We start from the raw sequence: 26504 nt of genomic DNA, 5'->3' as shown, positions 1-26504 counted from the left end.
AAACCCTGCATATTTGACTAAGGGGGCGGGGTTACACGAAACATTGAGAGCTCCCCACAACTCCCGGCAGAGTAGGCAAGTATGATTATTGGAGAGATGTATGAGGATGTGGTAAGTGTCAAATCAGCTATGACCAATTTATTGTTTATTCCATATTCAATATAAATCAGAGATTGCATTTGATTTCTGATTCAAAAGAATATATTTAATAATAAAACAAATGAAAATGGCATGGACAAAAATGATGGGACACTGTCACGCCTAACTGGGTTGACCCCTAAATGCAGTTAATCAATGTTGATGAACGAATGGGTCCAAAGTAAATAATAGCACGTTAAAACTTCCTGCGACTTAAAAAAGTGTACTTGTTGCAATATATATACACTATATATTATATGCATATAGATAGTTCATTCGTAAATCCACAGTATTATAAAACAATAGAAATTAAAGAAAGGTGCAGATATACAAAATAATATTTTAGTCTCAAATTCATCTAATATTTCAAATATTATTTTTTTTATTCAGACAGGGAACACCAACAAAATTAATAGTGCAGGCTAAAGAGCCACGTGAAAACTAGAGATGTGTGCATACCCCCATTTTTTAACTTTGGTTCTAAAATTGTCATGTTTTGGTTATTATGTCAAAACCACCCTCAAGTGTCTTGATTCGGTTTTGGTTTTCTTTAAAAAAATTATAAAAACAGCTAAAATCATGTTAGATTGGACCTGTTTTTGTTCCTATAGTATTAATAACATTAATTTCCAGTCAATTTTAACCACCTCAGAACCTGCAAATTACGAGGGAGGGACTTAAATGAAAACCAAGGTACGCAAGATATGGCTTTTACTGTAGATCTGAATTTCGACTCAGTTCAGTCTGGACTGAATCATTGGAATGGTTAATGACTTGTTCACCTGTTATGATGATATCAGCCTGGGCGTTGGCCTGGTCGACTGTGATTGGTTTGCCAGCAGTTTTAATCATGTGCTGGCTCTTGGGCCTGTGTGGGTTTGTTCTGTTCTGGCTGAGTCTCCCACAGGATTCCATGACTTGCCAGGTCCCTGGTTCTGTTTGCAAGCTGCCTAGGAAAGATTGCTGATTTCTTCATCCTGGATACATTCTATTAAATATTATTACTAGCAGATATACACCTGGCTAATATACTACCCTGGATAGTCCATGTGTTTTTAAATGTTTTATCCTGCAGTTTGCTGTATATCTTAAGAAATTGCTGAGTTTTGCAATTACTCTCGTGTTTATTGCATTATCATTCTGGAATTGTTATTAGTTATTCTTGCTTAAGAATTTATATATTATTAATGTATTGAAAATATAATTGCATACCCTTTGTTAGTTGCTTAATTATAAGTAGCTAAATTGAACCCTTGTTTGTTACTAGCTTGCAGTGACATTAAATGCAGGAGAGTATTCTGGTAATCACTGATTAGGAGTGCTACTTGTATTACTACATCAATTAGCTTTAGACAGACTCATTCTGTCTAGTTTTGGAAGCTACACAGTAAGAGTTTGGGTTTATTCCTGGATGGGAGACCTCCTGAGAATCTAGGTGTAGTTCCCTATATGAGTTCTTAGAGTGTCTATATTTTGATACCTGTGCTTCCTGCACTGTTATTACTTTAAGTGCGAAGTCCAGGCGGCAGCCGAGTACCTTGAATAAGTGTGTGTCCCGGGAAAGGGGGTTGTTATTGGCAAAGGGCACTTTGTTTAGATTTTGACAGTGCAGGAGTTCATCAGGTATGATAACAAAGGTGCTTCTAGGGCTGCAGCCAATGCAGTCCCTAGAAGCAGCAGAGCAGAAGGGGGTGCACATCCGCAAGTTCCCCTGCCGGCCGTAATGTTCTTCAAGGGCTGCAGCCGATGCAGCCTGTTTTTTTTTGTTCTTTATTCTCCCTTCACTAATGGTGCTGCAGTACAGTGAGCAGCACGGCGGCAGGTGTGAACAGAGCAGAGGGAGGTGCCAGAATCCCCTTCCCTCAAAATGATAGGCAGGAGCCACCACTGATCTAGATATTATCAACTTTGCCACATCATACCATTTAGGAAGGAACTTTTCATTGCATCAGACATGGAGAGACTTAGGCCCTCATTCAGAGCCGTACGCTCTGAGCAGAGCGCACGCTCTGAATGAGGGCCGCCCTCCATAATAATGGAGCGTCCTCCTGGACGCTCGTATAGCTGTGGGTCACCACCCACAGCCTATACGAGAGTGCAGTTTGATGGCCGCGATGGTCTTGACCATAGCGACCATCGCCACTGCGAGCCGGAGCCTGCGGTTGAGGTTTTCAACCGCAAAGCCCGGAGTGATTTTGGCTCTATCAGAGCCAAAATCACTCCCACTGACATCACTAGTGATGTCAGTGGGCCGGCTTCTGACGGTAGGCGTTCCCTTGGGAACGCCCCCATCAGGGAGGCACGCCCCCAGCACGCCCACCAAAGGGGGCGTGCTGTCAATCAACATCGACAGCACGCCCCCTTTGATCAGACACAACGAGCGAAGGAAAGTCCTTCGCTCGTCGCGTCTGGCGCATGCGCACGACGGAGCTCCCGCCGTCGTGCGCATGCGCAGTGCACAACATCGACCCACTTGCGAGCGGACAGCCGCTCGCGAGTGGGTCTGAATCAGGCCCTTACTCCACACTGGAGTTCATATAGAACCCAGGAGCCCCCTTAATATTAATTTATTAGTGAAAATTGCACTACTTTATACCTATGGTTTTAGACATATGAACATATTTTATAGGTAATATGTGTATATTCTTTATATGCTCCTATATGGAACTCATACAGTTTTTTTAAGGATGTATCCATAAATACTGGTTAATATATTTACTATAAAATTTTCCTTCAAAGTTCAAAGGGGATGTGTCATCAGAATCATGCGATGGAACCAATTGTACCAATAGGACGGTCCAGTCGTCAGAGATAGTTACAGCTCTACATACAGGAGAATATAGGCATACAGTATATTACCCTGCACACATTATGGGAGCAATTCCATTCAACTCAGCATTGTCGCCTATGAGCTCAACTGAGGCAGGAATTAATATAAATTATTACAAATATTCTCTGTAAATAATAAACATACATACCACAACCAATGAAAACTGAATACCTGGCTGACTTTTTCACATGTTGGAATGGAAATCTTTAGTGTGCATTTTTTTTTCTTATGTAGCTTGTTGCTTTTCATGAGCTGCCAACATTTTCAACATGATCAAAACACAAAAATGGCACAATGAATAGGAGTCCTGTAACTAATCACCTAATAGGGTGACCGTGACCATTTCCAGACGCTTTTTTCTGCTTCTGTAAACTAGTGACGGATTGCAGTTGTTGCGAGGTCAGCAAATACATTAATTCCAGGGCAATGGAAAGTATGTTTGTGAAATGAAAAGGCCCTTGCTGACATTGCATCACAATTTCTAGACAGTGCCTTGAGTACCAAATAAATCTCTGGACTTGGATGCGTGCCCAAATACTATGACCTAGTTTCATTAGGGTGGGAAGCAAATAATAAGTATTCTAGAGGGAGCAGATTACCAGAATAGCTTCCAGTATAAAAACAAAACCTGAAATCCCAAATGCAGAATATTTTTTCGCTCTTACTTAAGAATTTTCCATAATCATTATGTTATTAGAAAGCCCTAAGGCACAGAGAACACAGTGTACGTACGTTATCTGTATTATTTAACATGATATACCCTTCACATGTTTAGTCAGGTTATTTCGGACTTTACACAGTCTGGAAGCCTAAACACAGTCTGTAATTTGTGCTTCATATGTTGCTCTTCTAGAAACAATAAATGTGCTTTCCATTTTATTTCCACATATTTTTAAATGTAATTTACTAATCAGATTTTTACATAGGAAAACACAGAGGGAATACATACTTTTCTATACCCTAATGAAGCACAAATTTGATCATATTAAATAATATTGTGCGCATGATAACAATATGCCCAATACAAGATTGTATAGGACAGTCCCCTTTTTGAAATTATGTGGCTCCTTCATGGTGTGGCAAGATAAAGCTAGGTGGTGATAGTGAGCCCTGGATTCTGTGTGGGGCTGGAGGGACCCACCCACACAGGGAAGAAAAAGGAGGTGTGACCAGACCTAATGGCTGCCTAGAGGAGTCAGTCCAAGGAGGATTTAGGCAGACAAAGAGCCCAGTGTGCCAAGCCAGACCAGTGGGAGGCCAGGAGACCATGTCCAGACCTGCAGTCAGGCAGGGAGGACCACAAATCTGAGACTGTGTTAGTGTAAAGCTGTGGCAGCCAAATCAGGCCATTGGGCCTTGAAGCTGCAGGACAGGAGACCAGTGTCCATACTTGCATGGGGCAGGGAGGACCACAAGACAGACTTTGTATGACCTTGTGACAGACAAGACAGGCCAGGAGGCCATGCCTATGCCTGTGAGAGACAGGACTAAAGAATGAGACTGCATTACATTTGCAGACTGGCTGCCCATTATAGTTAGAGTTGAAGAAGTGAGGTAGTGCCCTACATGGGAGCTAGGTCATTTATTATTTTGTTCCTATATGCTGACAGTAAAGCACCATTTATTTCAGTTATCCTGAAAGCTGCATGTGGACCCTTATTATGCACCTAGATACTGCACCACTGACCCCTCTACCGATCTAAATTACCCCAGTTTATCACAGTGGTTATTGTATGGTGATAATCAAACAATATCAACTTACATTGCAGAAATACTGGAAGAGCTGGCCAGGGCCGGATTATAGGCAGGGGGGAAGGGGCGGTCGCCCACTGCCCCCACACATTGGGGGGCCCCCACATATTGCTCCTACCTGGCCCACAATGCACCCTCCCAGGCCTGGCCGGCTCCCTCCAGCATTTCAGTCTCTCTGTCTCTAAAGCTGGGTAGACATTTAACGATTGGGTACCCAGCGATGCAACCCACGATTCCAGCGCTGACGGGCCGACACATATCAGGTGGTCCGTACACACTGGGTGATCCATTTCTGGCACCCGCCACATAGTGCTGCATGGGATCGTCAGCCGTATTGTATGATCTTCCAGATGCACAAAAGATTAGGCAATGCGGCTTATGACCGTATGGGAGCGCACACTACACGATGCAGTGTATACACACTGCACGATATTGACGATTTGTCATTCCGATGCGTCAAAATCGGCCAAATCGTTAGCAATATTGTGTAGTGTGTATGAGCCTTAACATCAAAAGCTCTCCCCTCTGACCTCCTTACCTTCCAGTCCAGTGTCTTTTTTCCCAGGCTAGACAGGGTGGGTATGATCGGCGCGCAGCTCTCTAGTCTTTTTCTTTTTGCTCTCCCAACCCAGGCTGCTGCTGCTACTCTGTGAACGGCCGGTGACAGCAGCTCCAGAAGGAAGATCGGGACCAACGGGGTCCTGACAGGTAATGCACCGCTGGCCAGTTCCTGGACCTCTCCTGTGCATGTGCGCGCTCTGCCCGCCCCCCCACCCCTGCTGATTGCAATGACAGTGGCTGTGATGGGGGGGCTCCAGCTTGCAACCTGGCACTGCAAGGTGGCACTTGGCTGCCCAAAGACAACCCTCCCCGCTGGCCCCACTGCCCCCCAATGTACTACCTGCAGTTTGTAGATATCTATATTAGTGCTACTATTATGCAGGGGCATAATACTCGTAGGGGGGGGTCTTTGTCAATTTTAATGGTGGGGGCCCCCCACAACTTAGTTGCCCCGGGGCCCCATCAAGCCTTAATCTGGCCCTGGATCTGGCAGATGGGGCAGGGCACTAGTCTCCCCCATCCTGGCACATTCACACTTGTGAGAGCTTGTTTGAAATAGAGGAGTCCCCTTAAGCAAAGTTCCCCCCTTAGTACTTATGTAATGGTGATCATCAGAAAATAACACCCTCTATTACAGAAAGTGTTAAGAGGTACAGAAATGGGGGGGTTCTAGTATACAGACCTCCCCCATCTTGGCAGCAATAAATACATAGATTCCCTCAACTGATGCAGTAGGTTATTTATTTTTCAAAATGGTATGCCTCGTTGGGCTCCCATATCATTACTTCACATATTATACATTTCATTCAAACACGTAAAAAGAAATGCGTTATCATTTTCAAGTGCAGATTGGAAAAATGCATGTTTAATCTGTAATTTTGATGTTTCGGAAAGGTAGATCAATTCCGAAGCAAGAACCACAAAGTACTTCTCGGAGGTGGTTAGAATACAAAATTAGTACACACATTTGGTTTTACAGATGTGTCCTCACACATCTAGCCTCCTTTCGTGCTAAACAGCCCCTCCTAGTCGCGCCACGCCGTGGCGTGACTCAGTAGTGCTGAGCGTCTTTTCATGCAACTTTTTACCTTCAAATGCGTATTATCGCACAGCGATGCGAATATTTAGCACAAGCAGCTCCTGTTGATTAAAATGATATGCAAAATGGGACATTACAGTTTAGTTGCTGTAACGTAGCATTTCGTATGAAGAGACACCCGCAGTCGCACACAGAACATAGGCATGCTGCATATCATTTCAATCAGCAGAAGTCGCTAAATATTTGCAACGCTGTGCGAATAAGACGCATTTGAAGGTAAAAAGTTGCACGAAAAGATGCTCTGCGCAACAGAGTCACACGGAGCTCCCGCATTATGTGTAGCGCGACTTCTTGCGCCCGGAGGATAGATGTATGCGGACACATCTGTAGTTCCTTCTTTTCCAAATTCAAAAACATGCACTTTTTGGCTGCTATGGGTAGATGCTCTTTGCCGTGTATGGAATAACAAAACGAACGGTACATTCTGAAAATGCAAAGTAAATAAATACATATATAAATTAAGTATAATTTGCATGGGTGCAAAAAAAATAATACTGATCTTTAAGTTGGAATGTTCCGAACCCAAAAATACCAAAATAGGGTCTGCGAAGAGTAAAACTGAACAAGGATCAATGTTCAATTTGGCATGGTAATCCCGTGACTGGAGACTAGTTGTGCAGTTGGAGAAAAACTGTAAACAGGCCAACAATGGTATTCCAAACACATTTGCCAACATGCCACGATAATAATCTGATTGATTACAATTAGCTTTTTATGAATCATCTTGACTGTTTTTGGACCACATAAGCTTTGATATTGGGCCAATTACTGCAGAATTCACAATGTGTGTGTCTAGTCAGCATTATTTACTCATTTCATCTGCACTCATTTTTATATGCAATATAAACTATTAGATGTCCATACAAATAAATACAAATTGGATTCTAGAAACTAAGCGCAACCTCAGCAGCTTCAATAAACAAGGTCTTTAAGGTGTCACCCTACACCCAATATAAGTCACAATGAAAAAATATATGTAAAGCCCTCAGATATAAGCGCTGACAAAACATCAATGAGTCATTATACAAATCTTTATACAAGTGTGAGGAATCCTCCAGTATTCTCTTTTTACTTCTCCCCTCGTAGATCCAGATGTTCGTGGATGAAAATCAATAGGAGAAGGAAGGGACAATGTATCGGTTCTTATGTAAACAAATGGTGCAAAAAGACGATTAAATGTGGGCACACCTATCTAATAGAGATTTCAATGATGTGGTATCTCAGGTGTCTATCAAAGGTTCGATGTTATTTATGAAGGTAAACCAATAAGTAAGGGTCGTACCCTACTCACTTGAATAAATGTTTACCTCCTCCTATAACGATATCTTTAAAGTGAGTGTACCATGTACTCACATGTAGCTTTTCTTTGACCAAGAGCCGTATTCAATATGAGCCGAACCACTTATACTTTTTCGCGGCCCGGACTTTCCGCCTACTTTGCCTGTTTTGTAGGCAGAAAAGTATCATGGCCATCCCGGCTTTACCCCGTATTCAATATGGAAGTACACGAAAAGGGACCCGGAGAAACTGAAACAAGCGGAAAGTACTGTCAGTTTTGGGGAAATCAGCCTAACAGCCCCAAAAGATGCTCTGACATGGGGGTTCCCTATGGTACCCCCTGATTTGGCTTGCTGAAGGTATTTGGCGTTTTTAAACGGGCTCAATAGCTGCTAAATAGCGTTTTTCTATACGTGATGCAGAATAGTATTCTGGAGTATTTTTTCCTGAGAATAACTTATTCCAGCAAAAATGGGTGTCAGCATATTTACAAGTTGTTAAAGTGAAGTTGAAAAAAACATGAAAAATCCACCTTCCGCAAGCACCTGCAATCCAAAAAACACTTGGGGCATACTTGGGGACCACCCCGGAGTCAAGTTCGCTAGTTTTTAAGTTTGTACCCCAACATTTTTTTTTTGCCCCCTTTTTCAAAGTCATTTTTTGGGGAGTCCTTAAGTGTTTTTTTTTTTTTTTAAATTAACACAGATTACCTTTGGGGGACTGTCTGAAGGCTGCACGGGAGTTACCGCAACGTTGCACCCCAAAACCCCAATTCTGCACTTTTTTCCGCCTCCCATTCATAGGCAAAACTTTTCCGCCTATTACATTGCATTGACTTTCCGCCTAGGCGGAAAGTCTTTCAAATTGAATACGGGGTAAAAGTCAAACAGGTGAAAATGACGTCATCGGTGAAAAGTTTCCGCCAAAAACAAACGGAAACTAACTTTTTACCTCAAATTGAATACAGCCCTATGTTGCAAATAAATTGCATATATATATTTTTTGCATGTTGAGCATAAGGAAATGCTCTACATTTCTCTGTACAATACGGAATAATGACATGTTGCCTATCTTGTCCAGTGTTCTATATCTTTTTTTTTTTATAAGTCACAATATTTATATAAACTTGTGAAAAAGCTTCATTAGGCCGGTGAAATATTTAAGTTGGCTTCAGTTCCTGCTTTGCTTAACTGTGAATTATCTGAAGTAAGAGCCAAATTCTTCTGAAGTCTATAGTCCAGAAAGGAAATAAAGAGGCTAGCCAACAGCATAGTCTCTCACAGAAGTTAATAGACATAAAAATAGAGAATTTCTGTCACATGTGGACAAGATAGTCCTGATAATGCAGTTAACTTTGCAAACTGTGAAGTCAATCAACAGCTTACCATTAAATATACACAATACTTAGGATAGAATGTATACAATGCTGTGAAGTAAATGTATTACTAACATTGACAAAACACGTTTATTGGGGAAAAAAAATGTAAAACGTTATGGCACAGATTAGTATAGTAACAGAATGCTACATAATCAGTAACTTAATGTCACTTTAAAAAGTGGCATTAAGATACTTAATGCCACAGTGGGTAGTGTCGAGCGGGAGGACGGAGGAGCGGACAGCGGCAGGCGCAGGAGCAGGGATTCATGTAAGTATTGTGTTTTGTGTGTGTCTTTGTGATATGTAAGGGGCTCTACTGGGGGCACTGTAGAAGGGGCAATACTGTGGTCACTGCATAGGGGGGACGACTACTGGGGTCACTGTATAAGGGGCAATACTGCATAAGTTACACTATTGGGGAACAGCACTGAGGGGACCACTACTGGGGCCACTGCATAAGGGGACCACTACTGGGGGCACGGTATAAAGAGCACTACGGGGGGCACTGTATAAGGGGAACTACTAGAGGCGCTGCATAAGGGGGACCTCTATTGGGGGCACTGCATAGGGGGGCCCACTACTGGAGGCATTGTATAAGGGGCAATACTGGGGGAACTGTATAAGGGGCACTACATAGAGGTGACCACTACTGGGGGCTCTGTATAAGGGGCACTGCATAGAGGGTTCACTACTGGGGACACTGTATAAGGGGCACTACTGGGGGCACTGTATAAGGGGCACTGCATAAGGGGGATCACTACTGGGGGCACTGCATGGAGAGAACACTACTGGGAGCACTGTATAAGGGGCACTGCATAGGGGGGACCACTAATGGGGGCACTGCATAAGGGGCACTGTATAAGTGGCACTACTGGGGGCACTGTATAAGGGGGACCACTACTGGGGGCACTGTATAAGTAGCAATGTATAAGGGGCACTGCATAAGGGCAACCACTACTGGGTGCACTGTAAAAAGGGCCCTACTGGGGGCACTGTATAAGGAGCAGTACTGGGGCACTGCTACTGGGGACATTGCATAAGGGACACTACTACAGTGGGCATTGCAAGAGGGGCATTAAGGTGCATATGGAATGGAAAGGAATATTCCCAGAGTGACAAGAAACGATGATGTGTCATGTTGACAAGCCAGCATTTTTCAGTGGCCACGCCCACTTTTGGCGCACACACATAGGAGCGGAGGGGCTCCATTTTTCATCTTGCCCTGGGCTCCAAATACCCTAGTTATGCCACTGCCTTCCTACACTGCAAAACATAAGGCAAGGTAGCTTGTTTTTGGCCTATTTGGATAATGCAAAAGTGATACATTGCATTTTGCTTAATCTTACCATGGGTATCTTAGGATCACTCTCGTCAAGCATATAAAAAAAGGGTATCAGAGGGGCTAGAAAAATTCTAACCTATTACACCCCATAGCCAGCAAGTTTACTAGTGGTCCCCCTTTCATTTTGGGCCCAAACCAAATACCTCTTTTTGTACGACCCTTACTGCTTAATAAACTATGACAATTAAGAACAATGCATTAATTTGGGATTATTAAACTATTTCAGGATGTAATTACCACAACAATAGAGTACAGGCATAATGTGATCAGCTTACAAGAGAAATAGTCAGAAATGAATGTCACACCGTATGCTGCCCTGCATTACATAAGCCAAACACTCCTATGGAGGAGTCTCTGTGACAGCTGTCAACATCACTTTAATTCCAGATGAAAGAAGCAAAGTTGTCATAGCACAACTGTACTTCAGTGAAAGCACTAAAATAGTAGATATGACATACAAATTATCTTATGTGGTGAAGTGATGTGCCCTACACTACCTATTTATAACATCATATCGCTCTAAAGAAAACTGTGATCCCTTACATTCACCTACCAAAATTAATAGGCAGCACTCTGTCTATATCATGTTATAGTTCTTTGTACAAGATTTACATCCATATTAGAAATTTGACATTTTATAGAGCCAACCTTGCTTAATAGTCATAGCAATATTTGTTTTATCGTTATATAAGCTATAATTAGTCATATTATTGGTTGAGCCTTTGTGCCTTCACACAGGGCTGCCATCAGAAATTGCGGGGCCCAGGACTGAAAAAACAGGCAAGCCCCCCCCCCCAATGTTTCTGCAACTACAGCCCCATATTGTCTCTCCTGTACCAGCCAGTCTCCCTTCTGTCTCTGCCAGCCCCCCTTCTGTGTCTGCAGGCCAGCCCCCTGTTGTCTCTGCCAGTCAGCCCCCTTCTGTCTCCACGTGCCAGCCCCCGCATGACATGACACTTACCTTCTTGTCTTCTGGCTGGCATGGATGCTCCTCACACGGCGCGGGCCACGGCTCCTCTCCCTTTCAACAGTATAACGTCACGTGCGCGTCGGCTCGGCTCGCAAAAAAAAAGTTATTGCTCAGCCATGGCGATTCAAGCGGACACCCTGTCACTTAATTGCACGGGGGTACTAATGGCTGGTGAGAGGGCGGTAGAAACAGGATGGCAAGTGGGCGGTACGAACAGTCACCCCCCCTCCCTTCTCTGTCTAAATGTCAAGGCCCCCCTTCTCTGTCTAAGGGCCATATTCAATTAGTTTAGCTCATGCAAAACTTGTTTGCATGCTGCACTTTTCGCTGACTTTGTGTGTTTTAGCCGTGGAAACTTATCGTGTGCGCCCCCGCTATTCGCCGTATTCAATTCCAAAGGACGCGAAAACACATCCCAGCGAAACTCTAACAGGCGAAAAGTGTTGGCAGAATTGGGGAAATCAGCCTACCTCCCAAAAGATGCACTAACATTGGTAATCAATGTAGATGTTCCCGATTAGCCCTACTGAAGCTATTTGGGGTACTTAAGTGCTGTCAATAGCTCCAAAATAGGAGCTTTGCACAAGTGATGAAGAATAGCATTAAGCAGTTTTTTTTGGTGAAAATAAGTATTCCTGTCAAATTTGGGGTACTTGAAAATGGGTGCAAGCATAGTTAAAAATCGCTAAAGTCCACTTTTAAGTGCTGCAAAAAACACACCTTCAGCAAACACCTGCAATAAAAAAAACATCTCCCCCATACTCAGACCCCCCAAAAGTCTATTTCGCTAGTTTTCGCATCTGTACCCCCACTTTGTACTTTTTCGCCCCCACTTTCAAAGTGCTTTTTTGAGGTGTTCCTCTTTTTTTTGTGTTTTTTTTAACGCAGTTATTCTTTGGGGGTCTGTCCAAAGGGTGCAGAGTGGTTTCCGCACCTTTGCACCCCAAAACTTCAATTGTGCACTTTTTTTCGCTGGCTATTCAGAGATTAAACTTTTTCGCCGGGTACATTTTATTGACTTTCCATACCGACGAAAAGTCGCAAGAATTGAATACGGCGGAAACTTTCCGCCTGGCGAAATGATGTCACTCGCGATTTGGACTTTTCGACTGGAATTAAATACGGCCCTAAATGTCCGGGCACAGGATTAGAGTCCCGGCTGTCCCTCCCTAATGGCGGCCCTGCCTCCACAGGACACAATAACGACATTAGCTGGTCATAAACATTATAGCAGGATGATTCATTAAAATTGCCAAACTGCTATCATTTATTAACATGATCTAATGCTTACAGGGTATAACAATAAGCCATAACAACTTAATCAGCAGGTCAAGAGGTCATTAATACCATGTGATATCACAAGACCATTTCTTTAGCGAGAACTATGACTCTCTGGCTGTTGGTGTTTTCTCTATAACTTTTCCCTAGTAAGCAATGCTTCTATTATTATGGAAATAAACAAATTATTAATTACTGACACATTTTTCAGTAATACTATTTTATAATATATAAGCAGGGCTGTGAATAGAAAAAGCCATAAGTAGATGCCTCCTTGGGCAATGGTGAATTTGGGACTCATGTTCTGTACTACTGCAGAGGAAAAAGAATCCTACCGCAATGGCCAATCCCATCTATTGCAGTCCAATGCTACACAATCTTGAGAAGGAGGCTACACAGAGTGAAAGTGGGAAGCGAGAGGTCTGCACATACAAATATACTACCCATAGTAGTAAAATGAACTACTGGTTTGTGAAATCAGTCATCGAGTTGGCATTATTTCCAAACTATATGCCAGAGAATGTGGCTTGTATTGTATCACTGATCTACCATAGAACACTGCAATATAACAAGAGCTTAGTGATTACAAATGTGTGGATGAGTAAAGTTCTATCTATCTCAATTACAAAAAGTATCCTTGATAGAAGATTAAACACATTCTCCATGTACCAATAAAGATACAGCAACATTTAAAAAAAACAAAAAACAGTTACTCCAATATATAAACTTTATTAACATGTTTAAATCACTGGTTGCATCCTTTAGAACAGGGGTGGGGAACCTTTTCTCTGCCAAGGGCCATTTGGATATTTCAAAAACCATTCGCGGGCCATACTAAATTATCAACTTAAAAATGTGCCTGATATATATATATATATATCAAATATACCCACACACTAAAGCAGAACATTTTTAATAATGTGATGTGAACCTAAATGATAACCTAGTTTAGTAATAACAACACACAGCCCCAGGTAAAACACAAGTGGCCTACTCACAGTCCAGGTGCTTTTTCTTAGGGGCCCATGATCTCGTGGGTGGTGGTCTTGCAGTCTGTTATGCTCTGGCCAGACTCCAGGCTGGCGTCTGACATGCAGAGGATCGTATCCAGCAGGAGAAGGGAGGGATCCGGCATCACCTTGCTGCAGACATGAGCATGGACACCATTCGGCACATTGCCTGTCCCTTCGGCACATGGTACGGCAGCTGCTGGAGGAAAATGGCAGCTCAGCACCGCCTTAGGGATCCATGAAGAGAGCAATCACGTGACCGGGAGGCGGAGGTCACGCTGATAGGTTGAGGAGACGCTAATGCGCACAGTCATTGGTTGAGAGATGAGGGGTGTTACTGTGCTGGCAGCTGCAGCGCACACAGCGCTTCCTGCAATACCTGGTCAGCCACAGCTGGCCGGGCCTGATAAAATGATCTTGCGGGCCATATACGGCCCACGGGCCGGAGGTTCCCCATCCCTGCTTTAGAAAATGGAGCATGCTGGAATATGTCCATATATGTTATTGTTTGCTGCCATGGAGTGCTTCAAAGAAAGGAAATGATCAGGTAAGCATCATTTACTAACTGCACATTGTTGTGCACCTCATCAGTTTGGGGCATGTGCTTCTAGATTTCCCCCAGTGAGCATGGTATACAGAGAAGCACTGGCGGATAGGAATAGTAAATGGGAATGAGGGCATATCTTTCTAAGCACAAAGTAGCTGCATTGGTAGGCCAGTTTCTTGTAGCAATGGAAAAACAACATTTCATTTTGCGGAGTGAGATTATTGAATGAAATGTGGGGAGGGTACATTTTTAAAAGGAGTGGAAAGGTGCATTTTTAGGGATGATCCTTGCTGCCCAAAAAGCTACACAGGCATTTTTATTCCACAAAAGGAATTGCTTTTTCCACTAGCTAGAGTTAAGCTGGCCACACATCTAAAGATTATCTGTCCAACCAGCCAACTAGTTGGCTGGTTGGAATGAAAATCTGGTAACGTATGGGAGTAAATGATGATCAGCAATTTGCTCCTAAATGCCAGAAAACAGATGAAAATGGTCGTCAGACAAGTTTGTTAAATGTTTGATCTAAACCAGCAGTTCTCAAACTGTGGGTCGTGAGCCCAAAGTGGGTCGCGACTCACATGGGGTCAGGTTGATGACTCCTCTGATCTCTCAGCCAGTGATCTGAGGAGAGTGAAACCAGTTGAGCTGTCTGTTATTTCAGACTCCTTGGATCACTGGCTGAGTGATCCAGGGGGAGGGGGGGGGCTGCTGCCAGGGTGGGGGGACACAGAATGTGTGATGATTGCTGTGGAGGGGGAAGAAACATCAGCAGGGGAGCATGAGCAATGAGGGGAGTGCTGAGCACAGAGCCCATGGGGGAACAGGGGAACACATAGTGTGGGAACTGGAGGGGGGAAACAGAAAATAATTGAATGTATTAAAAATCCACTGCCTCCCCCATCATCAACCGCCTCCCCCATGAAACACACTGCTCCCCTCTGTCTTTCTCACTTTCTACCTCCCCCTGTCACCCGCTGCCTCCCCATCACCCAATCACCCCCTGCCACCCTCTGTCTCTCCCTGTCACTCTTTGCCCCCCCACTGCCTCCCTAGTCACCCACTGTCTTCCCTGCCACCCTTTGTTGCTCCTTGCCACCCACTACCTCTCTCTGTCACCATTTCCTCCCCTGTCACCCACTGCTTCTTGCTGCCTTCCACTGCCTCATCCTGCAACCCACTCCCTTTTCCTGTCATCCACTGCTTCTCCCTGCCACCCAATGCCTCTACGTCACCCACATACACCCTCTGCCTCCCCCTGTCACCCACTGTTCCTCCCTATTACCCACAGCCTCCTACATTACCTATTACCTCCCCAGTTACCCTCTGCCTTTCCATGCCACCCTCTGCCACTATCTGCCCCCTCTGTCTTTCTCACTTTGATCTCCATATACGTCACCATCCAGTCTTGGATACCTCCCTGTCACCCTCTGCCTCTCCCTGCCTCCTCGTCATCCAATCACCCCCTGCCACCTCTGTCTCTCCCTTTCACCCTCTGCTTCCCTGTCACCCACTGCTTTTCCTATGTCACCCTTTTCCTCCCACCTCCTCCCCAGTCACCCACTGTCTCCCCTGCCACCCTATGCTGCTCCTTGCCAGCCACTGCCACTCCCTGCCTCTCCATCACCTGCCGACACCCTCTGCCTCCCCATCACCCACAGCTTCTCCTTATTACCCACCTCCTATGTCACTTATTGCCTCCCCAGTCACCCTCTGCCTTTCCATGCCACCATCTTCCTCACCCCTGTCACCCACAGCTTCTGTCATCCACTGCCTCCTACGTCACCCTTTGCCTCACCAGTAACCCACTGTCTCCTCAGTCACTCTGCCTCACCTTGCAGGGACAGGGGCTTCGAAAAGAGCTCATACCTGCAATGTGTAAAAAATTAAACGATCGCATTATCGGACACTTCACAGTTTTGTGTCTCCATAGTGTTACTGTGCATGAGCGGTCTGCTGACCACACGTGTGGCAGTCATTCTGCAGTAACATGCTGGGCTCCTGTAATAACTTTTATTGTTAGATGGGGTCCCAGAGCAAAAAAGTTTGAGAACCCCTGGTCTAAACAATTTGTTCAAACAACAGTTTTTGTCCATTTTCCGGCGTTTGGGGGCAAATTGCTGATTGTCATTTGCTTTCATACCTTACCAGATTTTCATTCCAACCAATCAATTAGTTGGCTGGTTGGATGTAAATTGGTCTAGTGTGTGGCCAGCTTTAGAGCTTTGTACTGTTCCAATGTAGAGTATATGGTGCCTTCCAGTTTCACTTTAGTGAGGAGGAAGTACCGGAACATTTGCCACACAAAAATGCACATTATAAAAATGTCAGTCCTGTTGTCCCCTCAATGAGGCAAAAACAACATGTTAGAAGAAAATCTAAAATATATATTTTTAAATATGGTGGTTCTATATTGGTAGTAGTTTGACCTTTGATGTGAATTTGACATTTTCTGCATTGCACATTTTCTGCAAATGTAGGTGCACCTCTAGTTTGAGAAGGTGTCTCCTGAGGGTGGTGAGTAAGCATACACAATGGATATTGGACAATGGACATCAGACCTGCACCTCTATATGTGCTGAGCAGACCACCTAGGTGCACCGTTGCAAGCCATGGCATTTTCCCAAGCATTCACGCTACATCATAAAGGGAAACTAACAATGCATAGGGGAAAAGAGGTATAGGAGCAATGAATGCCTGCCCCAGATAGATGGAAAAATGCACCTTAACTTGTCATTAATTTATTGTATATATTTTTATCCCTTTGTAGTATTGTGAACCATACAGTATATGCTTTACAGAATACTTACATGCTTTAAATGTAAAAATAAATAGTAACAGTAGCACATTACATCCTATGACCCCAGATAAGTAAAGATATACATACGCAATTAAAGGACTAAATTACATCTGTTCAAATAGTTGTACTTAGTCAGTTGTATTCGAATACTAATTTAATATAAGCAGAAATAAGGAAGGTACAGCCCTCATGCAAATAGCTTTTATTTGAGACAAGCAAGAATAAAAAAGCGCTTAGCATATTAGAAATTGAGAAATTGCAGGTGGTGATCACAAAAACACGTTGGATCATTAACAAAAATTATCATATCTGGTATGAAAAGATTAGTTGCAAAAACAATGTTTATTTTTTATCATATGTTTTTGTTAAAGCAACGCATCTGAGCAAGATGTTAATCCTCTTGATTTAAATAGTTGTTATTGTAATTGACAGCCAAGACAAATAATAAAACTTAACATCGCATTGCTTTTGTCAATTACTAGCTTTCCGTTTAACTAACAAAATAAAACACATAACTGACAACCTATATTAATACACATATGTAAATGTATACACATATGTGCAGGAAACACATAAATTAAAGAATATTTATGAAACATTTTCCAGAAATCATAATAACTGAAAGTGCAAGAGCCCAAACAGCTCTGCTTTATATCCCTTTATCCTCTGTTTTATTAGGTAATAACATTGTTCTCTGTGTATATTCTAACTGAGTGATAGAAATGATTTCTTCATGAAAAATGAAACCATTACTTGTTTGTTTTTGTTGCTTACCTGAAGATAGTTGTTTGATTTAACATGGAGACTAAACGTATTGCTGGTATAAGCTTCAAATAGCACCATATGGAATGGAGAGAGCAGCTAAATTAGGTTACTGGTGAGAGTGGTTGCCAAAATGAAGGGCGGTTCAGCATTTTTAAAGTCTTAAGGTGCGTACACACAACGATTTTTTGAACTATTTAATAATAACGACGTCGTTATCGTTCAATCGTTTTAAAAAATCGTTGTATTTTTTAGCCTAAACGATGAACGATTATCGTTCGAGCACGTTCACGTTTGCATTTGTTGTTCATCGTCCATTCTGACTGAACAACTCAACAATTTTCATTAAGGGAAAGTTACAAAATTAGTTTGTAGTTAAAAAAAATCATTCATTACATTTTGTAAATGAACAATTTTAGTAAACGATTTTCGTTCATTTTCCCTTGAAAAACGTTTATTTACAAAATTGTTGTGTGTGTATGCAGCTTTAAGCTGCATACACACACACAACGATTTTGTTACCAACGATTTCTGAACGATTATCTGTCAGATATTTTAAAGTGTAATGAATGATTTTTTTGAACTACAAACGATTTTTGCATATTCCCTTAATGAAAATCATTGAGTTGGTCAGTCTGACTGAACTACAAACGTGAACGAACGATAATCGTTCATCGTTTTAACTTAGAAAGTGAACGATTTTTTCAAAGATTGAACGATAAACAAAATAGTTAACGATAATCGTTCAAAAAATCGTTGTGTGTGTATGCACCTTAAGATCTATGTAAGTAACAATCTACACATATGGGGATAAAATGAGCTGTAAATTTATTTATTTATTAAGTTATTATATAGTGCACACATATTACAGAGCACTTTACAACGAATATTTAGTTGTTCACATCAGTCCCTGCCCCAGTGGAGCTTACAATCTATATTTCCTACCAAATGGACACACATACACACTAGGGTTATTTGTTTTTTTATCAGAAGAGAATTAATCTACCAGAACTGCATGTTTTTGGGGGTGCTGGAGGAAACTGGAACACCTGGAAGAAAACCCTTGCAAATACAGAGAGAACATGCAAACTTCAAACATACAGAACCATAGTTGGGATGTGAACTCTTGACCACTAACAAACCATGCCACCAAATTTTTGCATTACTGGATATGCAGCCACTTGGACACACTGATTGGCCTGGGAGAAGCTTGAAAAAGGGGGATGCTCAGTGCTTGGGATCAAGCAACCTTATTGGCTGTAAACCAGAAAAGCTATAACACAACTGGTGGCCGTAGTTCACAAACCATCAAAAGACCTCCTTCTCTGTAACTGATAGGTCCCTTCTCTTCCAAACATCGCATGACCAATCTGTTAAATGTAACAATGGTCATTTCATTCTAGAAAGAGTACAAGCAGTGACCCTTTCTACCCAAACACAAGAAACTAGTATATATTCATAGATGTTTCCATGTCTGATGAGCAGAACACTAAATAAATACAGATATTTGCCCATTTGCAGAGTTGTGCACATCTATGCAGCTGCACCACCCCTGTTTATATGTATGCAGAAATAGCCATCAGCCCGCACTTGTATCGGCCCTATATTTGGCGCAAGAACATTTCTGGTTACAATTCTGCCTATACGCCCTCACAACCCTTATAATACCTGTGAACTCCCCATTTCAACCCAGTAACGCCCACTCAGCAGCAAGTGGAGATGTGACTGAGCTGCTTACGACCAATAACTGCCAGTAGTTCCTCATAGTTGCCTACAGTTGGATACAGAGCATACACAGTACTAAAAATCGTAAGATCCATTCACGCAATGGAGTTACGTGCAATTCTTAATCAGCCTCTCTGTGTGCATTGCTGGAAAGAGAATGATGGTCTATAAGGTTCAGTAAACGATTTAGGGGGGTATTCAATTAGGCTGCGAAAAGTCAGAATCGGGGATAATTTATTGCTGATGATGTCACTTTCGCCTATTTCAATTATCCCTGTATTCAATTTCAAATACTTTTTGCAGGTTCGAAAAATCTTTGGAAAAAAAACGGGGATAACTTTTCACCATGTTTTACATGGCGAGAAAAAGTGCAGAATTGGGGATTAGGGGTGCAGGCTTTAAAAAAATAGGCTGCACCTCTGGGAATTGCCCCTAAAAACAAACTGGGTAAAAAAAAAGTAAAAAAAAAAAAAACCGGGACACCCCAAAAAAATTATTTTAATTTTGGGATAAAAAAAAATAAAATTGGTGGACAGTGTTTAAAAATAGCTAAATAGGTTCAGGGGTATTCTGTAAGTATGCAGCAGGTGTAATGTATTGTATTGTACTGTAAGTCACTGTAAATCTATTTATGTACTTTGTAAGGCGCTGCGGAACACTTGTGGCGCCATATAAATAAACGATAATAATAATAATAATAAAGGTGTTTTCTAGAATAGGCTATTAGTGGCAGGTGCTTTTTTGCAGAATTTTTTAAAAATTAATTTAGGGACTTAAAAATATGTTAGTACCCATTTTCATGTACCCCAAATTTGATGGGAACACTTTTAAAAATTAAAAAAAAAAACCTAAGTGCTATTCTGCATCACTTCTTCAATGTCAAGAACAAACACCTGCTGCGGCTATGTAAAAATGCAGAACACATTCTGCAGGACTAAACGGGGGTACCCACAGTGATCCGCCATGTCTGGACATCATTAGGGGGGGTCCCTGGATGAATTCCCGAAAATTCCCCTATTTCCTGATACTTACCTTTCCGCAGGCTCCTGTTTTCACCGGCTCCAAATTGAATACGGGGATAAAGCGGCCGATACTTTATCCCCAGAAAAGCTCCGATGTGGAGCAAAAAGTCCAACACGGACTTTTCGCTCCCTAATTGAATACGGGCCTTAGTCATCGACAATTTGAAATGGGACACTGTTAGGTCAAACCCTGGCATGCCGACATGCTAATACGGTGTAATGCATTTTAACAGAGCCAGCTTTACAACTTCAAACATGATGATAAAACGGTTGTGAAATTATACAACCGGCACAATCTCGGCATGCTGGGGTTTAACCTAACCGTGTCCCTGTTCCGATTGTCAATATTTTCACTTTCTAAATTGAAACTGCATCGGTCCATGGATTAAAAAAGATTGATGTATTCTGCATATTTGGACTATCATTTAGAAGATCAATAAACATAGGAAACAATTTAACATATAATTCTACATAGTCAGTATGCCTAGTAAGCAATTTAACATATACATTACATTTTCAACAATTTAACATATACTTCTACAAAGAGATTATATATACTGTACATAGACACTTAAATTAATCAAATATCCCTATGTTTAGATCAGAATCGGTATATAATGCTGTCTACTGTTTAGCTGCCGGATCAAAAACCGACAGCGGCAGCCCGGCGGGTCGAAATCCTGACAGCTGAAGGTGGTAAGAACCCTAACCCTCCCCTTCCCCCCCCTAACCCTCCCTTAGGGGTGCCTAACCTCCTTCCCTAGTGTCTAACCCTAACCTCCCCCCCTTAGTGCCTAAACCCAACCCCTCCTCCCCGCACCCTAAACCTAACCCTCCCGGTGGGGTACCTAACCCTAACCCCCCCTAGTGGTGTCTAAGCCTAATCCCCCTTCCCCTACCCTAACCCTAAATCCCCCTGGGGGTCCCTATACCTAAACCTCCCCTCCCCACGGCTAGACGCTAAAACACCCGGCATACCTTCATTCGGTATGCCGGGTGTCGGGATTCCGTAGTGGGGCTAATGATAGACGTCGGGATTTCAATACCTATCTTTAGTCCCATGTCGGGATGTAAGTGTTGGGATATCGGCGGGCGGGATAGCGCCCCGCCAGTATCCTGACTGCATCCCATTTAGATCAGTTACAGCTTTGATCATTGAGGTTGAAAGGAGCAGGAAAAGATATACATCACTGCTTCAGCAAATGACCAAGAACAGAAATACATAAACTTTATATTCTAGTAACATAAACATCACATGTGCGTTAATATACTGTATGTATATTTCACTGAATAAATCAGTCCTACCTGCTCCAGGAATTATGGCCAGCTTGGTTTCAACTAGCCCCATTTTTGCTGATGAAGCTGAGAAAACAAAGAAACAAAATAAACGGATACTGGTATACAAGCCAACAATCTAATAATGCTACTAATTACACAGAATCAGACACTTTACAGTGTATATTTGTCTGCTCAAAAGCAGAATATTATGTCATAAGCTTTGACATCTGTTCTTATCTTCGTAGCTTGTATCCAAAAATCAGACAAGAACATAGGTATTATACCAGTAAAAGCTTGGAACCTAGATTTGTCTTTTGAAAATGATACCTTGGTAAAGGACATAGCGAAACACACTTATCAATAGCATTAATTTAATGGTTAGATATAAAGTTTGTCAGTTAAACAGGAACTACCAGGCAGTAAGAGTTGTCGTCAAACTGCAACTTCATTATACAATACATAATTCTAAATAATGTTCTGCATAGAATTGGCTAGAAATGATGGTAAAGGTATTTATTTACAGTATTCCTTTGAAAGCTCCTGCCATCACATTAGTAAATATAACCTGTTATTTATATATCAATCCATAAGCCGGAGCATCTGGATGAAACCCACACATATAAAGAAAGGACACATATAGGGTCCTGATCACAATCAAATTTACCCCCAGTGCTGTGAGAAATAATGTGAATCACTCATTTATTACACTGCACAACAATGAAAATGTTTCCGATGTGAAAATAGTTACTTCTAATTGATTTCAGCATGCAAAGATTGAATATGACATTTAAAACTCTCAGTTGGCTCTGAGTTCCGAGATATAGCCCATTTATGACGATGTAGGGGTATTCCTAGAGAACTGGGCAGAATGGAGAGAATCTTACCAGCAATCTGCGTTCCGTGCAGAGGGGGCGGGGCCTAATGACCCAATTAAATGAATCAGTTATTTGTCCCCTCCCCTATTCAAATATATGCGATTCACGTGATTACCCACACAAGATAACTGTGGTGCACTGAGTGACAAGCATAGTGAGCGATTCCACCAAGACATTTCAGCAATGGACTAAAGATATCAGGGTAGGTGATCACTACTGTTGGACAGTGACAAGAGATGCCCCAGAAGAGGAGTACAAGCGACAAGCAAAGAGAAAGCACCCCCATGAATAGGTCACTATATTAGATAGTACTTTCGTATGCTGTATGTTTGTTTCGTATGCTGTATGTTTGTTTCGTATGCTGTATGTTTGTTTCGTTTTGTGTTCTTATTTGTGATTGATTGAATTAAAACAACTGTTATTTATTTTCTATCAAGAAAATATCAGATTATTTTAAAATAGCTTTTCCCTATGACTATATTACTAATGTACATACAATATACTGCAAGTAGTGTAGCTCCAAAAATAGAGCTAGTAAAAACATTCTGAAATCATTTTAGTTTTTCTTGACCTCAAATTAGTAATGTATGACTATTTTTAGAAAGGAAACAAATTAAAAGTATTAATTTGTTGTACAGTGTTATCACTTGTGACAGCGTAAAGGTCATTTATGAATGTGGAAAAGTGCAAAATACACAGAACAATGGTATTTTTTTGACATTACACACCTACTTTTCAGCAAATGGATTTTTTTTTAGTTAATACATGGATATGTATATTAACTAAAGGCCAAGATGGCTTTATCTCTGGAGGTGCAAACGTTTGAACTATCGGATGTTGCACAACTATTATAAGTTAAGTAAAAGACAATGGGACAAATACGGAAAGCCAGCGGAAAAGGAGGTGACAGTTTTGAAACCTAGTCAGTATACGGATTGTGGTGTTTGTGTGAGTATTGGGTGCATATTAGTGATGGCATGTGTTCAGGTGATCATATTTTCCAGGTATATTTTGGTTTTAAGAGTATTTGTGAAGTCGGCAGATGTTACACTCTACAAAAAAATTGTCATCTGTAGTTTCTTTCTAAACCAATTTGCATGAAGGTCCACATGAAAGATGATGATCAAGGCTCAGCTGATCCACATTCACTATAACCTAGTCATATCTCCATGTCAAAGCAAGTTAGAAGCATTCTAAGTATTCTACAAGTTCTTGAATGCCCTATTATTGTATTGCCTTTAGTAGGTTTTGTTATAGCCTACCTTGAATCGGGATGTAATCAGGAAGCAGACGGTCTAAATGCCGACCGCCGGCTTCCCGACTGTCTAATCCTGGCAAGGTACTAATGACAGGCGTTGAAATCCCGACGCCTGTCATTTAACCTACGCCGGGAGCCCGACGCCGGAGGTGGGAGAAGGTTAGGTTTTAGGGCTGCAGGGGGCTTAGGTTAGGCACCCTCCCAGGCGGGTTAGGCTAGGGGAAAGAGGGGTTAGAGTTAGGCACCCCCGGGGGCAGGTTAGGGTTAGGCACCCCCAGGGGTACCGAGAGGGGGGGGAGCGGGTACAAATTGCCCGGGCTTGCTGCAGGGGCCCGGCACCTCTTCTTCTCCCTCTTAAGTCACAGCAGCCCAGCACACGCTGCTGTGTGCTGGGCTGCACTGGGAGACTGCTCGTGGCTGCAGCTGGAGCAGTCTCCTGTGCCTATCTGGGGAGCGATCAAGCTGATCGCGCCCCCCATTGGCTGTGCACTGGGCTGAGGGACATACAGCGCCCCCTCCCAAGTACGCAGCGGTGCTTCGCGGCACTGAAAAAAGAATTTTTTGTTTTAAGGGGGCATGACCACACCTCCCGCGATTAGGCCACGCCCCCTGTCACCTGGACCCGGTGCGGCTCTCGTCGTCCCTGGGCACCCCCCTTGGGGGACTTAGGTTTAGGCTGCTGGGAAGGGGGGGGTTAGGTTTAGGCATTTAGAAGGGCGTTAGGCACTCCTAAGGGAGGGTTAGGGTAGGGAATTAGGTTAGTGGTACTTACCTTAATTAGCGATCGGGATCTTCACCCCTGCCGGGCTTCCGTCTGTCAGGTTTTGAACCTACCTACTACACCCCTTGAATCTAGCCTAAATCAGGGCTTTATAGATGGCTGAATTAGCAACTATATTGCTTCAAAGTGGTAAAAGTTGCACACTGAAATACCACATTGTAGAATATGGTAAACCATATTTGACAATCTGATGTGCATGGGAATTTCCAAGTGACCAGCTACATTTTGGTACATGATGCTTCAGCATAGATAATTAGTCATTACCTATAAATTATGTGATTCATGTAATGAAATAATTATAAATGGATATTGGCCATCAATGTTTGAAATATACTTCTGACCATTTTTTATTTAAACATAAGCTCCAAGTACACAGTGATTACACATCAGCTCACCACTGAATAAAGAGAACTGTTTTAAATCAAGCAGAGTTCTGTGGGAATATAAATATCCTAATGACTGTACATTCCCGGATGGTCTGGGTACTCCCCCAGCTCAAAAGCATTTAATCATTACAAACTACTGGCAAATGTGAAGGCTGAAGGCTATCTATGTTGTTTGCACAAATGAGCCTTACACTTCAGATCAATTATATGGGCCAAATTTAATAAGCCGCAATAAGCATCCACAAGTTTTTCCTGTTCAATTTAAAATCTGTGTTAATTTAACGCAGCTCTTGGGCTTTTAGTTTGCATCTTCTGAGTAGGTGAAAAGTTAGCAAAAATTCTTTATTTTTAATGTACGACAGTTGAGACTTGTTGCAGGCCCTTACTTCCCCTCTTCCCCAATGAATAATAATTGGCCTGAAAGAAATTTAAATAGTAAAATCTGTTGAATAAAGATGTACTGTAATTTTTCAGGTTATTTTCTATAAAATGCTAACAATTGTATTAAGTTTGTAGCACATGTTATGTGGAAGTGTTGGATAGATGGGAAAGTCTTTGTAAGTGCAGATGGCAGTTACATGTGTTTTTTTCCAATAGAGAAAGAGAAACAACAACATCCGTTACACAATAGGTGGAAGAATAGGAAGAGACAGGGGAGGGAGATGGGAAGTTGTTGGAAGAAAGAGGAAAACAAATATCCTTGCTCAATAGCTAGCGACCCGGCAAATGATGGGTCCAAGATACTAGTTAACAAGTAAATAAAACTGGTTGTAGTTACATAATTTGCTATAATTATCATTTTAAATTATTTGTATTTTTTAATTTTTTTGTTTTGTACTATTTTTATTTTATTATAAAGTCCATGTAAAGCCCCGTACACACTGAATGATGTGTGTATTGAGCGATATAGGCAGCGGCGGGCCCAGCAGAGGCGCCAGCATCGGTAAGTGCATACACACTTGCCGATGCCGGCAACTACGAACGAGAGCGGGAGGCGGGGGGGGGGTAGCAGGGCCATAAGGCTTTCATCAGCATGGCATCGTTAACGATGTCCCCAGATTGAGCTGCATGTATAGACGACTGGGGATATCGTTGACGACCCGCAGGAGCGCGCATCAATCATCGCATAATGCATACACACTGGACAATTTGAACTATATATATCGATCAAAGATGTCGTTATCGTTCATATCGTTCAAAAATATCGTCCAGTCTGTACGGGGCTAAAGTTTATTACTAGAATAATTTAGTTTTTTTATTTTAAAGCAGACCACCCTTGCTCACTAATCAATCTAGTTTTTTAAATGATTGGTAGCAATGTGGTAATTTCAGTGATTCACAGCTATGCAATCTCGGAAATGGATCGATCCCCTTCAGATTTTGTACCCTGACGTCATCAGCCAATGTCCAACGTCATTCCCTACCATTCAAGTGGGC

The 26504-nt window shown here is 42.3% G+C and overlaps 1 protein-coding gene across 2 annotated transcripts in view; it reads right to left on the bottom strand.

The window, feature by feature from the left end:
• The window catches only part of AUH (AU RNA binding methylglutaconyl-CoA hydratase), a 460835-nt gene that overhangs the window by 103215 nt on the left and 331116 nt on the right, over nt 1–26504 (bottom strand). For both annotated transcript variants that reach the window (XM_088470044.1, XM_088470043.1), the window contains exon 6: nt 21795–21851. In XM_088470044.1, coding sequence (XP_088326170.1) covers nt 21795–21851 — 57 coding nt within the window. The remainder of the gene's footprint in view (nt 1–21794; nt 21852–26504) is intronic.

The sequence above is a fragment of the Taudactylus pleione genome, unplaced genomic scaffold (genome assembly GCF_031769625.1).
Source record: "Taudactylus pleione unplaced genomic scaffold, aTauple2 ptg000095l, whole genome shotgun sequence".
Taxonomy (NCBI): Eukaryota; Metazoa; Chordata; class Amphibia; order Anura; family Myobatrachidae; genus Taudactylus; species Taudactylus pleione.
The sequence above is the reverse complement of the archived record's forward strand: the minus strand, read 5'-3'. Positions and strand labels throughout refer to the sequence as shown.